This window comes from Amblyomma americanum, chromosome 8, assembly GCF_052857255.1.
Source record: "Amblyomma americanum isolate KBUSLIRL-KWMA chromosome 8, ASM5285725v1, whole genome shotgun sequence".
NCBI lineage: Eukaryota > Metazoa > Arthropoda > Arachnida > Ixodida > Ixodidae > Amblyomma > Amblyomma americanum.
Window position 1 is genome coordinate 22,992,045 of NC_135504.1, and position 15,107 is coordinate 23,007,151.

General features: G+C 48.8%; 1 protein-coding gene across 2 annotated transcripts in view; it reads right to left on the minus strand.

Moving 5' to 3' along the window:
• Positions 1–1,371: 1,371 nt before the first annotated feature.
• Positions 1,372–15,107, minus strand: part of LOC144101106 (ras-related protein Rab-37-like) — a 130,919-nt gene continuing 117,183 nt past the window's right edge. For both annotated transcript variants that reach the window (XM_077634128.1, XM_077634127.1), the window contains exons 5-8: positions 11,169–11,221; positions 9,829–9,951; positions 7,250–7,326; positions 1,372–5,913 (exon numbers count right to left, since the gene is read on the minus strand). In XM_077634128.1, the coding sequence (XP_077490254.1) occupies positions 5,799–5,913; positions 7,250–7,326; positions 9,829–9,951; positions 11,169–11,221 (368 nt within the window). In that variant the 3' untranslated portion in view covers positions 1,372–5,798. The remainder of the gene's footprint in view (positions 5,914–7,249; positions 7,327–9,828; positions 9,952–11,168; positions 11,222–15,107) is intronic.

Below are 15,107 nucleotides of genomic sequence, written 5' to 3' on the forward strand. Positions count from 1 at the left end.
GTTAAAGCGATATGCTCCGATAAGCTATCGGCTGCCTTGTCACAAATATCGCCCACGTAATGACAGCACCAAGACAACACAAGGAAACGCATAGTTTCTATATATAGCAAGCTACTGACAGAACTAAAGCAAATAAATCTGCGAGTTATGCACCGGAAAATACGGTATGTCCTGCGTACACTCTCCTCCGGGATCTACAAATGTATGAGTCTACACATGATCACAACGGATTACAACACGTACACGAAAATGCACCACAGTAGCATCGTACAGTCGTTGATCAATTGGAGAGGCGTGTGTTTGTGTTAAATGTCTTGTGCAACACAGTGACGACACAACACCCACGTCATCGCAAGCATGTGCAAACAAGGATAAGTGCGATTGGTCGCTACAAAAAACCGCGAGCGCGACGCACATGAAATGCGTACTTTCGAAACCAATGACACGCGGGAATCGCTTGTGACTCCGCCACCCGCGTGCACTGTTTTCTCAGACAAAACTGCTTCCAATGTATGCAGCGCCAGTGTCTTCCCAAGCAGCACAGGTAATCGTCTCAAATATTGTAAATGTATTGGCGCAGCCGGTCCTACAAATGACCAGAGTAAAACCATGAGAAAAAAAATGAAAATTGGTTTTAGGGGAAAGGAAATGGTCGAAATTATTCCGGAGCCCTTCACTGCGGCACCTCTTTCTTCCTTTCTTTCTTCTTTAACTCTCTCCTTTATCCCTTCCCTTACGGCGCGGTTCAGGTGTCCAACGATATATGAGACAGATACTGCGCCATTTCCTTTCCCCAAAAACCTATTTAAAAAAAAGAAATTGGCGCAGTATCTGTCTCATATGTCGACAGAAACCTGAACCGGGCCGTAAGGGAAGGGATAAAGAAGGGTCTAAAAGGAGCAAGGAAGGAAGAGGTGCCGTAGTGGAGGGTTCCGGAATAATTTCGACCACCTGGGGATCTTTATCGTAAAATCATCGAATTCCAATATTGTGCCGATTACCTGTGCTGCTTGGGTTTTTGTCACAAACGATTGTTCTAATGTGGATGTTGCCTCACACTTGACATACATGTAAGTGATGAAGCGCCATCATGTGCGAAACCATGTAACTCCAATCCGTAAAATACTCAGCCCTGCAGACACAGCAGAAGTTTTTGATTCTGACGCTTGCAAAACTGTGTAAGTCTGCAGGTTCCAAATATATAGCGCACTGTTTGGTTTACAAGTCCGAGCCATCCAAATCGTTGCGTTATCTGAAACCGTTATATTGAATTGAATCAGATTAACTCAATACTACCTCAGGGTATACCGCCAGTAGTTTCTGTCAAAATACATAGGTGGCGCATATGTCCATTTGTTCTTTTTTTTGTTTCCGGTGGCCGGCCAGAAGAGACACTTGTCTTTCCGTAACAATCACTAATTCAGAGTAGTTCTCGCCACATCTTGTACATTCATTTTGATTCTTTAGTGCCACGTATTGGCAGGAACTGAAACCCCCTCCATAATTATTACTTTGCTAACACACTTCCAAAGCTCCTTGTAAAGCATCCGGGTATTGAGAGCATGAAAATAAACAAAAAAAAACACAAGCCAGATTTTCAGCGGCACTTTCGAAAATGACGTTTCTCAATAAACGGCTGGATGACAAGCCCGAGTCGAGCTGTTTCCGTTGGGCGTAGCGGTCTTGCTAACTTTACCCCATGTAGGCTAACTGTAGACGTATTTTCCTCTTTGGTTCGGAACATACATGCAAGCCAGGAATTGGTGACGAATGAACACTGACGCTGCAACAGGATTTCAGAGGCTTCCTTAACCTTGGCGCCAATGCACTCCAAACAGAAACGAGTGAAAGCTGCCCTCTAGAGAAAAAGGGTGTGCTCTAGGGGACACCTTACTCCCTTATTACTCCTATAAAGGCCTATTTGCTGTTAGAGCGCAGGCACCAACTAGGCAGAGACATAGCAAGCCAGTGCAAGGAAAACCACTTGTGCCACCTTTATCGGCGACAGAAGGCGTCGAACGGCAGAGGAGCCGCGTTGTGCAACTGCTTTCGTTCGAATGAAAGCACAACACAAAAAGAATGCGAATCAGAGCACCGACTTAAGGGAAATGTCGAAGACAAGTGCAGCATCGGGCAAACCGCATCACTGCAGTATACCAACGGAAAAATTTCATGAACGTCCACCACCTCACTGCAATATCCCAATAGAAAACTTTCATGGACATCCTGCGGACGTCCAGGATGTCCGCAAGACGTTCAAGGGAGTTTCCGAGCCGATTGGGATGTATTCACACAGGAGAAAAAAAAAGTGAAGCGAAGGAACCGTCGAGTTCCATGAGCGACAGGTGAAGCGTGGTTTGACGTAGTAGCCAACTCTGCTTTGAAGAACGAGGAACACGGTTATAGTGGAAGGGAAGGGGAAAAGACGAACTTTACAAACAAAACCGGTATAACCCTGTTTGTCCCGCTATAAAGGATGACGCACCCGGCGTAAAATTGTTTCGGATTCAAGCCATAAAGAGGTTAAGGTCAAGATATGATATGATGTCAACTTATGCCACAAAGTGACTAGCGCCACTGTAACCCAACCGAAGTTGTGGACAACAGGACTTCCATCGAGGTTTCGAGAGACTGAAAACGTTTTGCAGAGCGACCGAGGTACTAATGCTGCAGGCGTTTCCGCGCTTCGTACAGTCGTTATGGCAGATCTGTTTCCTCATCGGTAACAAGCTGGAACTTTCTCTAGCTGACAACGACGAACAAGATTACAATAAGACGCCGCCAAGCAAGATAAGTCTTAACCGCCTCAAATGAATTACCGGGATGGTACACTCTAAACAGGAACTAGCCTATACAGGAGTTAAAAGGGAGTAAGCTGTCATCTAGAGCACTTCTTTTGGGTGCAGGGTATGCTGCCCAAGCCCTGGAGTAGACTTCCATCACTGCAAATACGCAATACTTAAGGTTGGTAATGGAAACAAATTCTCTCATCAAAACATGCCAAGTTCCAGCACTTACGAAGATTTTATCCGAGGTTTCAGTGCGCTCTGTTTGCAAACAAAGATCTCTGGTGCCGCGTTAAAAAAGCCTCCTCCCATCTCTAACTGTATCAGATTACTATGTTTTGCAGTAAGAATGGGCCTCCTTTGCCAATAACAAGCATTCCATATATTTAGTGACTGAAATATACTCCGGGATTCGGGTAGCATACCTTGAACCTATAAGGGAGTATGCTAGAGGGCAGCTCACTCCCTTTTTACACCCACATAGGCTTATTCGTTTCTAGAGTATTATTCCAGCTAGCAAAGGGCGCCTGATATCTTGCTTAAGTATGTAACAAGCGTAACAGCAGCTCGCCAAAACATACGTAAAAAATAATAAAATGCGACAGAAGCACTGACCAGCGTAGTTTGGCGAAAGGTGTCATATAGACCAGACACAATCTTATAGGAATAGCACAACCAAAAAAAAAAACAATGGAATTATGTGTGTGTTTGGACGATGCTTTTGTCGTGGCTTCTCAGCACCTGGAAGACGAACAGAGGAACATACTGGCGTAGGTTAAGCGGCACTGCAATGTTAATCCTGTCGACAGGACGCTTTAAATCAAAGCCCAGCTATTATAAACCAACAGTGGCTGTATAGATAGGTTAGTTCACCAACTGTCGTCAACAGACAAAGCGTCCGATTACGCTGCACATAACTACAGGTACAAGCGATATGAAAAGCGGCTCTAAGATTGAATTCGAGAGCCAAATTTATTTTTAATTCTTTATATTAAACCTAAAGTAATTACACATCTTAAATATTCAAAAAAAGAACAAAAAGAATATCACTCAATAATTCATGCTTGACTGATTCATATAGACATTGATCATATATGTTCGTTTCATATCTAGGAAAGAAAAACCTTCTTTTATATTGCGTACACCGGAATGTTGTCGTGTCAAAGACTGTGAACAATTATTCGTCACCTGGTGCAGAACTGACACCCCGGAGTTTTACATAACGTCTTTCAAAGACAAAAAATGTTGTCCATCCGTCTCATACCAGTGGGTGTTAGCACGCTTGTCTCACAACACCTATGACAACTTTCCATGGGGTACAGATTGCACGATGCGCTTAATGTCAGTTCAAAAAGAACCTACTTCCCTTCTGACGTACTACCCGAAGGATCGACGACCTCGACGACCATGTTTATTTAATGACGTATGCTGAACGTCACAGCGTCTTTGGCTGATAATAAAGAATAGCGTCCGCGATGCTGCCACAAATGACGAAGAACCAGCCCTCGGGCACTGCGCATGCCACAGGCTGTTAGGATCTGCCAGACGGCATACTATTGTCGATGCTTTCCTAAATCGGCTAACATGTGATAGGCTCTCCCATGAGGTAAGCGATATCGAATACGCGACACAAAGCGTCTTGCAGGAGAGCTGCTACGATGCATCGGCGACGGGCCGATAGCCGTCGTCGAGAATCAAAGCCGTATCTGAGTCCGGCCTTGTACTCACTTTCACTCACTTGCACACATGAGCACACACACAATACACGGAACACACACACGTGCACACAGTCCAACAGAGTCCAAGCTTCAGTCCACGCATGCGTCTGCGACAACCGCTGCAACGGATACGGGCGCGTTGTTCCAAAGCCACCTAGAACGTTCCAGGTGGCGCTGGTTGTACGGGCTTTGGAAAGATAGGGAGGAAGGAATGAACGAGCGAAGAAGCGAACGAAAGTGAAAACACTGCGCGCGTCGCGGATCGCCTTGGCGTCAACAAGGGCTCGCGTGCGCGGCTCCTTGGTCAGTTGACCGCCGCGCAGCCAACCAGCGTATCTGCAACCACTACGTGACGAAGACAGATCACGTCTAGTCCCAGGCCACCTCCGGTCTGGTGCCTAAGCATGGCGGAATTAAAGGAAAGGGGCCAGCTCCACGTGGAGTAATAACCGTCATTCGATGCTTCGAGCTCCCGAAGGATTTTGTCCTATTTCTGGGCGGGACAGACTCATCTACAGCGTTTTGGTCACGCCTTCGATAACGCGGGCCTCACAGCGATTGGGAGGTCACGTACATCTCCCTTGGGAAGTGTTGGGAGGGCCGTATAGACAGCCGTTTCGCCGAGGAGCTAACGCCCATATCTGGAGATACCAATTACTGCGACACATCATTCCTGATGCATTACTTCTTCCTATTCCTTGCGGAAGGGACTCGCCCGTGGGAGACTGTTTCCCACTGATCTGGCAAGCGCCAAAGACTGCATGCCGAAGGAGGAGCCCCTCGAGTATTAACCTGCTTCTGATTGGCTGCGCGGCAGTTGATTCAGACGCCAAGGCTGCGCCACTGTGGACGCGGGAACCAACTCAGAAGGAGAGAGCAGTGCTCGAACCAGCCGTCGAGCCCACGGGCACCAGAGTCTTTGTACCAATACTTCCGGTATCGGAAGAGCCCGGCCCAGCAGCTTCAGGGCCGGAGATGCAACGGCAGCAGCAGTCCCGGAGCCAGGCTCTCCAAGACCAGAAGCTCCAGTACAGGCAGGCCCGGAGCCAGTAGCGCTGTGGCATGTGGCTTCGGTGGCAGTAGTTTCGGTGTGGCCAGAATCGGTACGGCCGGTGCTAGTACCGCTGGAGGCGCCAGTAGTACCAGAACCAGCAGCGCGGATGCCAGCAGTTCCAGTACAGGCATTCGCGCTGCCACATGCGCCACTGGCGTCGCTGGTGGTGGTCGGTGGGGAGGCGGCGTGCGCAGTTGGCTGGGGGTGCTAGAAGGGTAGCCGGAGCTTGACGCGCCATCCCTAACTACTGCAGCAGCCGTTGGGCTTCGCTTGACTCTCCTGGCGAATGTACTCGGTCATGTTGAAGCGGCCCGACGCGCCGTGCGCCGATCGGGACGACCGCTGTTTCAGCTCCCTGCACCAGAGGAACGCGCGTATCCGTTGCAGAAAATTCTATAGGCAGTCTATACACTGCTCATTGACTTTTGTCAATAAACTCTATAGACTCTCTATAGAAAAATCCTATCGACTAGTCCATCATAGACAATACAAATCCTATAGACAGTCTATACACAATCTATAGATTTATGGCCACACACTTTTAGAAGACTTTCGTCCATAGACTCGTCCATAGACTATGAATAGACAAAATACCTATAGGAAAGCAGTAGAGACAGTAAAAAGTTTGTATAAAAGTTCATTGATCATTTTGATAGGGGAAGCGCCGGACACGGTCGGCAACTTGGCAGAGCTTAGAACCACATGAGCTACCATGGCAGACTTAACGTAGTCAAAGCTACGCAGCGTACTATGAGTCACGCCCCCTGGTGGAGGGCTTGGAATGATTCCGACTACCTGAGTTCTGGGCATACCACGGGCGTTTTCTGAAATTTGCCCCACGCGCTTATGCGACCGGAATAGAACCCACCGGATAGTGAGGATAGTAGCGAAGCAGCTAAACCATGCGATTTTAAATTCAACGACACCATTATGGTCAAAGAAAATGTTTAGTTGTCCCGAGAAATTATTCCTCTCGTACATGTTGTACTCGATGCTGGTGCCGAAATTCCGAGAGCTGGGCAGAAAATAGAGAAAAGCAACAGTTCCAAAGCCGCGTTCTCTATATGCATGCTTATAGCTCATTTCTGTTGCCTAACCATCTCACTCTAGGGCAAAAGGAGCGGAAAGAATCAACAAAACCTACAGCCCCGTTCCACCCAGCGTGGCAATTAAAACTCAATCTTGCAAGCTGTTCCCAATGAAGTGAAAGATATAGCAGCGCGAGGCGATGTCTTCGATCTACAAGTGTGCTTTTCTCGCGAGCTCGCGAGCCAACCGTACACAGGTCTGCAAAGCGTCGCCTCATGCTCGGTTATAGCTTCGTATTTACTGCGAAGAGATTGTCAGATGGAGCACACGTGTCACTGTTGATAAATTCCGATAAAGAGCGGCAATGTATCAGAAATTTCCAGCCAGAAATTTCCAGAGCCAGTACCAAAATAGGACAAAAATATTTATCGTCCTGTCGTTACGACAGACTTTTCTGTACTATTCCGAAGCTGTCTGTTGTGCAACAGAACCGGATCTGTCCTAACGACAGGAGACTGCACAATACTACAGAAAATCATGTTAATACAAGAATTTCTGTAGTCAGGTCCCAAAATACTACAGGAAAATTTGTTATAACGACAAATAATTTTCGTTTGTGTTTTAAGATAGGGTGTGAGCACGTCCATCTATAAGCCACTCACCTCGCTACAGCCATGAAGGCCAACTCCACGTTGCAGCCTGTCTTGGCACTGGTTTCCATGAAGGCCACACCGTACTCCTGCAAGCGCACGTTTGCAAAGAACCTCGGGTGAGTGGTGTACGAGACGAAGGCGTATACTCCATGCAATATCCGCGAAACTTAAACGGCAATCAGACAATAAGTCATGCAGCACAAATGCACGCAATGCGAAGCTCCAGGTTTATATAGGGTATCAAGAGCTGTGGCACACGGCGCTGCCAAGATTTCCAAATGCTCGCAAATGCATCGTCTATGAAGACAGCGACCTAACAAGAAAGTGGTCGAAGGTGCGCTGTCATCATACTGGACTCTGCTAAATTGTGCTGGTAGAGCAGGAAACAGTTCGATTAACCCTTATGAAAGCTTCTTCAGACAGTCTACAGACTGTTCATAGAATTTTGCTTATAAAGTCTATAGACTGGCTATAGACAAATCCCAGGGAATAGTCTAAAGAGAATACAAATTCTATAGAGAGTCTATAGACAATCTATAGATCTATGGCCATACAATTCTACTAGACTTTTGTCTATAAACAGTCTATAGATTGTGAATAGACAAAAGGAAATACTTATATGTAGGCAATAGAGTCTATAAGAAATCTATAGACTGTCTGTAGAACCAGTTTATAAGGGAAGCTCCCTTACGCTCTCCCCACAGCCCCCTCAAAAAAAAATAAAGCAATTGCTCCGGGGGTCGTGGAAAGGTCTGCGACCAGGCTCCGCTTGCCAGCGCTTGCAGAACGTTTACTGAGGTGGCCTGACGGGGCTACTGAAGAAGTTGTGATTAGCTTGCAAGTATAAAATGAAAATTAAGCAGTACTAATTGCTGGGGGCCTGTGTTAGTCATAGCTGGTATTGTGGAATGTAATATTTCATTTCACCTGCATGCTCTATCCAAATGCAATTCATCATCCAAATATACGCTATAGAGCAGCAACAAACATCGTTTCTTCTCCAACTCTTTTGTTCTCTAACGCCGCAAGGTCACGTGCCCCTGAGGCGTCATCACAACCTGCCTACCGGATATTGAGCAAACAACCCACCATGGCAGGTGGCAGTTAATAGCAACCACGGCCGCACAAGGCCCGCCACTGGGAGCACCTGCCATCGCAGGGCAGTGGCTGCTCGCTTAACCGCTGCACCACTGCGTCAGGAAGGGTACGAGGACTCCCGGAGATTCATGAATGTAAAGTGGAGAACGACATTCTGCATATATGGGGATTAACCCATTACGCTGTGGCGTCATGCACTTAAGGCGGAGCTTAGGGTACCCTCTCCAATTTTATTAGTGGCTCCTATAGCCGGCGTCTCCATCTGCTAACGTCCGCTAAGTGCACAGCCGCAGAAAATTAGCCAGGAGATGAAGCGGAGTTTCGCAACTAGCACGATGAGAAGAGCTCTGCTGCATACGGTATACTTCCCCACGAGCCGCTAAGTTGGCCGGTTCATAATCGGAGCGGCTACCGGGGAAAGCGCGGTTTGGGGGGGGGGGGGGGGGGGGGGGGGGGGGGCGAGATCTGAGACAGGTCTCTCCTGCGGGGCGCGCCGGCATTCTCCGCACGTGTATGATGACGTCATCGCAGTGTGTATGAGGCAACGGGCGCGCCGCAGCTGGCCAAACTCGTCTTCTCGTGACTGAGTGGCCCAGCGTCACTGCAGTCTCGCACGTGCTGCACTGGCAGCGTATACGGGTTGCTGCACCCAGCGCGCCCTTTTATAACTCTGGGGAGATGGCAGTGTCGAGGATGTGACTGAGCAGCAGCTCGCGATGAAAGGCGCTGCACAGCCCTCTCGAAACAAGGAAGAAATAGACGAGCCATGGGTGCTAGGACACTACATTGTGAAGTGTCAGTATACACGGGTTGTTCAGGGCGAACGATATAGGCTGGCCAGGGTAATAGACACCTTTATCATACTGTGCATCGTGTTACCGTTACCGTTACACCGGGAGCCCGTGCGCCGACAGTGCGCATGCGCATACCACATTGAGGGCGATAGATGGCGCCAGGCGCCCGGCAGCTGCGCGCTCGGACCAATCAGCGCGTGCGCACTGACGGTGGGCGGGCTCCCGGTATTCCGGTAACAGTAACGGTACACGGTATGCTAAAGGTGTCAAATGACGCAGGCTGCTGGGAGTAGAGCATTCTTTCTCGACGACGCTCAGGCACCGGAGACACCGAAGGCTCTCGCCTGTACGTAGCATTCGCACAATAGGGCACCGAGGATGTAAGCCAGGCTCTCGCCTGGCCACCTAACTTGAACAATAGGGTGAAGGACGCATGCTAGTCTATCGCTTACCCACATGCTTTGCACGCTAAGGCATCAGGTAAGTATCAGGCTATCGCCTGTTCACATGACGGGCGCAATCAGCATCGGGGGAGGAGGTAGGTTATCATCTAGCTGTCCATCAAAATTGCACCGCGTGTAAGCCTTTTTCCCCCTGACTTTAAACTGACGAAGAAGAGCAAAACTCTTGTATAACCTGCGAGACCTCCCGGAAGTCCTCTAATTCCGCGCGTAGACAGGAGACGTATGCACTGACCCTGGCGAGCCTCTCTCCGTCCTCGAGGCGCACCTGTCGGTCCTGCTGGATGTCGGCCTTGTTGCCGATGAGCATTATCACCACGTCATCCTGGGCGTACTCGTTGATCTCGCCCAGCCACGCCTGCGAGGAACGGGGCTCAGCTGATGAACACTCGCAGAAGACAAAGCTCGTCGCCCGAGTTTTCGCGAGCCAGCGAAAGCTCTTTGCTTGTTGGTAGTAGCCCTGTATAAGCCTTATTAATTGGTTTGTTCATAGAAGGCTGTGGCCAAGTTCCACACTAGGGTGTCTAAATCCTGCTCTGGGGAGCAAAGTTAGGTGGCCGGATGAGATTAAAGTTTGCGGGTATACGGTGGCCGCAGCTGTCAAAGGACAGGATTAATTTGAAAGACAAGAGAGAGGCCTTTGCCCTGCAGTGCGTGTAGTAAACATGATGATGATAAGCCTCATTACAAGGCTGACAGCTACCGGTCACTACCTTCTCATGCAAGGCTGTTTAGACTATACGAAGAACATTCACCGATTCTATAGGCTTTCAGACGATCGGGCAGCGCCAACATTAGTTGTAAGCGTTGCCGTACGGGAGAACACGTTAACATACAAGTCCGAGTCGATCTCTTCGACCTGTCTTGTAATGAGCTTATTAACTTCCTGCTTGCGGAACTATCTAGGAGGCGGGGCATCATATGCCGGATCAGAGACAAGGTGCTCGTGCGTGTGAGGCTTGCGCAGGACTACGTGGCTGGTCCTGAGCACAAGCACTGACGCTTTACAACGCAACGGCTACGGCCATATGTCACTTTGTAATCGCTGCGCGCAGCGCATCATTGTATGAGACGAACTCTATAGCAGTCCATATAAGCCGATACAGGCGCCTTTCAGTGGAGAAATTAGCTTCCGGCTGTACTCAATCAGCTTCCGGTCAGCTGGTTACTTAATTACCAGGAATTTGGGTCAGAGCATATATTCAGTGCCGCTAAGCAGCGGAGCGGCCTATAGCACTTCAAAGGGAGCCGGTCAATCATTTTTTCTGACGTCACGGATTGCGTAAACGCTCTATTTTTGAATGTCCAAAGCCCTGCGCCACATGGTGGCATTCAAGCGAACTAGAAGCGCTTGTCTCGAATCCCTGGTAATGAGTTGAATGAACGGCCAGCTTTCAGCTAGTTGCATACATCAGGCGAAGGCAAGTCGCAGTTTGCCTTTTCCCTAGTAGGCCAACATGTTATTTTATGGCGATTAGGCAATTGTGAGCAGAACTGTAGCATGCACACGAAACCGCGACATAGAATGAACGAACATGCACCAAAAGCGAGGTTGCATGTAGAGTGAGCTCTCACCCTCGTGTTATCGAAGCTGGTCTTGTTCGACACGTCGTACAGTAGGAGTAGCGCTGCGGAGGAAAGAAGCCAGCCAATCACGTGTTAGTCGCCGCAAGAGAAGCAAGTAGCGTTATAAAAGAAAAGCAGAAGGCAAGTGGAGATTCAAATAGCTTTCTGAAAGTTAATTGCGCAACCTTCATCTGGAGCGCCAACTACGGCTTAAAATTAGGAGCGGGTTAAAAAAGACAGCGTGGAAAGAGAGAGCGGGAAGTGGGGGGGGGGGGAGGAGAGTTGAGTGGAGACCCGGGTTCGAACCCGACCGCGGCGGCTGCGTTTTTATGGAGGCAGCACGCTAAGGCGCCCGTGTGCTGTGCGATGTCAGTGCACGCTAAAGATCCCCAGGTGCACTACATTATTCCGGAACTCTCCACTGCGGCACCTCTAATTCTTCGTTTCTTCTTTCACTCCCTCCTTTATCCCTTCCCTTACGGCGCGGTTCAGGTGTCCGCCGTTATATGAGACAGATACTGCGCCATTTCCTTTCCCCCAAAACCAATTAATATTAATAAAGTTGGGTGGAGCCAGATTAGAGCGCTTTTCGAAGCGACTCTGTTTACAGCGAAAGCTGTTACGGGAACATTTGCACGGTTTTGCGGCGTCGGCGTCGTGACACTACGCCTCACTTATTGGTCAGCATGCAGCGCCGTGATGCATGACGTCACCGCAACGCGCCACGCTGAATGGTCAGCATGCAGTGACGTCACGAATGGCAGCATAGTGACTTCACACGTACTGAGCCAGAGAAGGAGATAACTGACAACAAATAGACAATACTGTATTGACCACCGCAAAGAGCTGTCCCTGAATCTAGCGTTACGCAGTGGTAACGCTCCTGCAAGTGTTTTTTTTCCCCCGCAGCAAATTACTGTTCCAATACGAGACTCCCGGACCTAGTGACTCGTATTCATTTCTGCCAGTCGGCCCTCTGCTCACAGACGGTACAGCTACGTCATTGGTCAGGGGGAAATAATGCATCGATGACGAGAATCGTTGGGAAATACGGCGTTCCGATGTTCACGTCATTGTTTGTAATTTCGCTTTTCAACTTGCATTTCATTCACCTCTGCTAGTTAGATTCTTTATTGCCCCGCTTCCGTTCCCTTTATGCAAAGCCCGTGCTAACCATCATAGCACACTGCCATACTTTACCTTCATTGAATTATAGGTACCAATTTTTGTAGTATTACTGGCAGAGGCGTGCGTTACAGAAGACCGCATTAGTTGCACACATGCATTCACGGTTAAGTATAGATCGTAGTAAGTTCTAATAATAATAATAATAATAATTGGTTTTTTTGGGGAAAGGAAATAGCGCAGTGTCTCTCATATATCGTTGGACACCTGAACCGCGCCGTAAGGGAAGGTATAAAGGAGGGAGTGAAAGAAGAAAGGAAGAAGAGGTGCCGTAGTGGAGGTCTCCGGTATAATTTCGACCACCTGGAGATCTTTAACGCACTGACATCGCACAGCACAGCACACGGGTGCCTTAGCGTTTTGCCTCCATAAAAACGCATCCGCCGCGGTCGGGTTCGAACCCGGGAACTCCGGATCAGTAGTCGAGCGCCCTAACCACCGAGCCACCGCGGCGGGTTAGTATGTTCTAATGATGTTAGTTTGCCGGTGACAGCATCGACGTCGTGTGAACTGCCGTTCCAAACTGTGCAGGCGAGGAATTGTGTGGGCAACACAGTGTTGCGGACAAAAAGACGTGAAAAGCGTAACGGGCAAGCGGGCAGACAGTTAAGGGGAAATATAAGTAGTCACTCTACGGCCACGTTTGACTGTTTTGTATTCTCTTTTTCACGTCTTCTTTCGTTTTATTTTTTCTTTCCGACTCACTCCAGTGCTCAGATTTCATGCTCCGCAATCCCCAAACGCAAAGCTCCGAGCAGGGACATACGAGGCAGCGCTCATCTGATGCATAACTGTCGGCTGTAGGCGAGTAAATGTTTGAAAAGCGACCGGATAATTCGGGCTTTTGGCGCCGCGCACAGATAAGGGAGAAAAACATGGCAACGAAGGTGGTGCCTTACGGCGCCCGCTTATGGATGCGTTTTATCGACCGGGGACGTCGATGCTCCGAGTTTTATTCGAGAGCCCGTTGCTTTATAAGGGCGCATATACATGCTCGTCTCACCGCGGAAGCGAATTGTTTACAGAGCGGGCTCAATGCACTAGGCTCAACGATCGATGTGACGTCAGACGCGGCGCGAGTGCTCACTCAAGTCGGAAAACGCTTCGGATTGCAGCGCCCCTCGTTCGCTGTGCATTGTACGGAAACACCCCTTAATGCACACGATAAGCTGGGCGGACATATATAGTATAACAAACACCGCCGTTCACCTATCCCGGAACTTTGCCTTAACACGCAAGACATATCTCCAGCAGATTTACGTGCTACATGCACAGATTGCGTAAAGCGAGCGGCGAATGGTTTTTAGAATGTGAAAGAGGGAAAAAGGGTGGAAAGGGGGAGAAAGACCGACGCTTCTGCCACCTCGGTGCAGGTGCGTGCTACATGGAACGTCCCGCCCTTGTTGTTTGTCCAATTGTTTGCTGTTGTTCGTGCCCCGTTAGTTTGTTTATTATTTTGTGGGCGGGTTTTTCTGCTGGGCTTGCACCTGTTTGCTGTGTCTGGCAGGATGACCTTCGGGTTTCATAAGCTTGTTCAAGGGGTGTATGGTGACCTGGTTATCTATAGGGTTCGCTTGCAACGGGTACGAGGAGAAAATTATATTGATGCGCCTCGACTGTACGCCAGGTGCTGCGAAGTTTAGCAAGTTAAACTGTTCCTGTTTTGAGCCGTGCATGCAAGGGGAATAGAGAGATAGGGTGGAAGTGGCTGGCATCGTGCAAAAATGACAACTCATTAAATCGCCTCCACTCGCTCAAGTTTTACTTGCTAACTCATCACTCGCTCACTCATTCACCATCACTTACTCAACTCGTTCACTCAACGCAATTACTCAATAACGTTCACTCACTGACACTCGTCACTCGATCATTTACACTCAATCACTAATCACTTGCTCATGGCACTCAGTCACCCACTCATTCAACGCAGTCCCTCATTAACTTTAATTCACTCGTCACTCGGTAACTGACTCACTGACACTCAGTCACTCACTCAATGACTCAACGCAGCCTCTCGTTAACTTTCACTCACTCATTAACACTCAGTCACTCATCACTCACTCATTCACACTCACTACCTCATCACTAGCTCACTCACTGACACTCACTCACTCATTTACTCAGCGCAGCCACTCATTAAATGTCACTCACTCACTGACACCCAGTCACTCATGACTCGCTCAGTCAACCCCTGATACTCAGCCACTCATTAAAGTTCACTCACTCACTGACACTCAGTCACTCATCACTCGGTCAGTCACTCACTGATACTCAGTCACACATTAACTCTCACTCACTCACTGACACCCAGTCACTCATCACTCGCTCAGTCACTCATTAACGTTTACTCACTCACTCACTGACACCCAGTCACTCATCACTCGCTCAGTCACTCCCTGATACTCAGTCACTCATTAACGTTCACTCACTCACTGACACGCAGTCACTCATCACTCGCTCAGTCACTCATTAACGTTTACTCACTCACTCACTGACACTCAGTCACTCATTACTCGCTCAATCACTCGCTGACACCCAGTCACTCATCACTCGCTCAGTCACTCATTAACGTTTACTCACTCACTCACTGACACTCAGTCACTCATCACTCGCTCAATCACTCACTGATACTCAGTCACTCATTAACTTTCACTCACTCACTGACACCCAGTCACTCATCACTCGCTCAGTCGCTCAATAACGTTTACTCACTCACTCACTGACACTCAGTCACTCATCACTCGCTCAGTCAGTCACTGATAC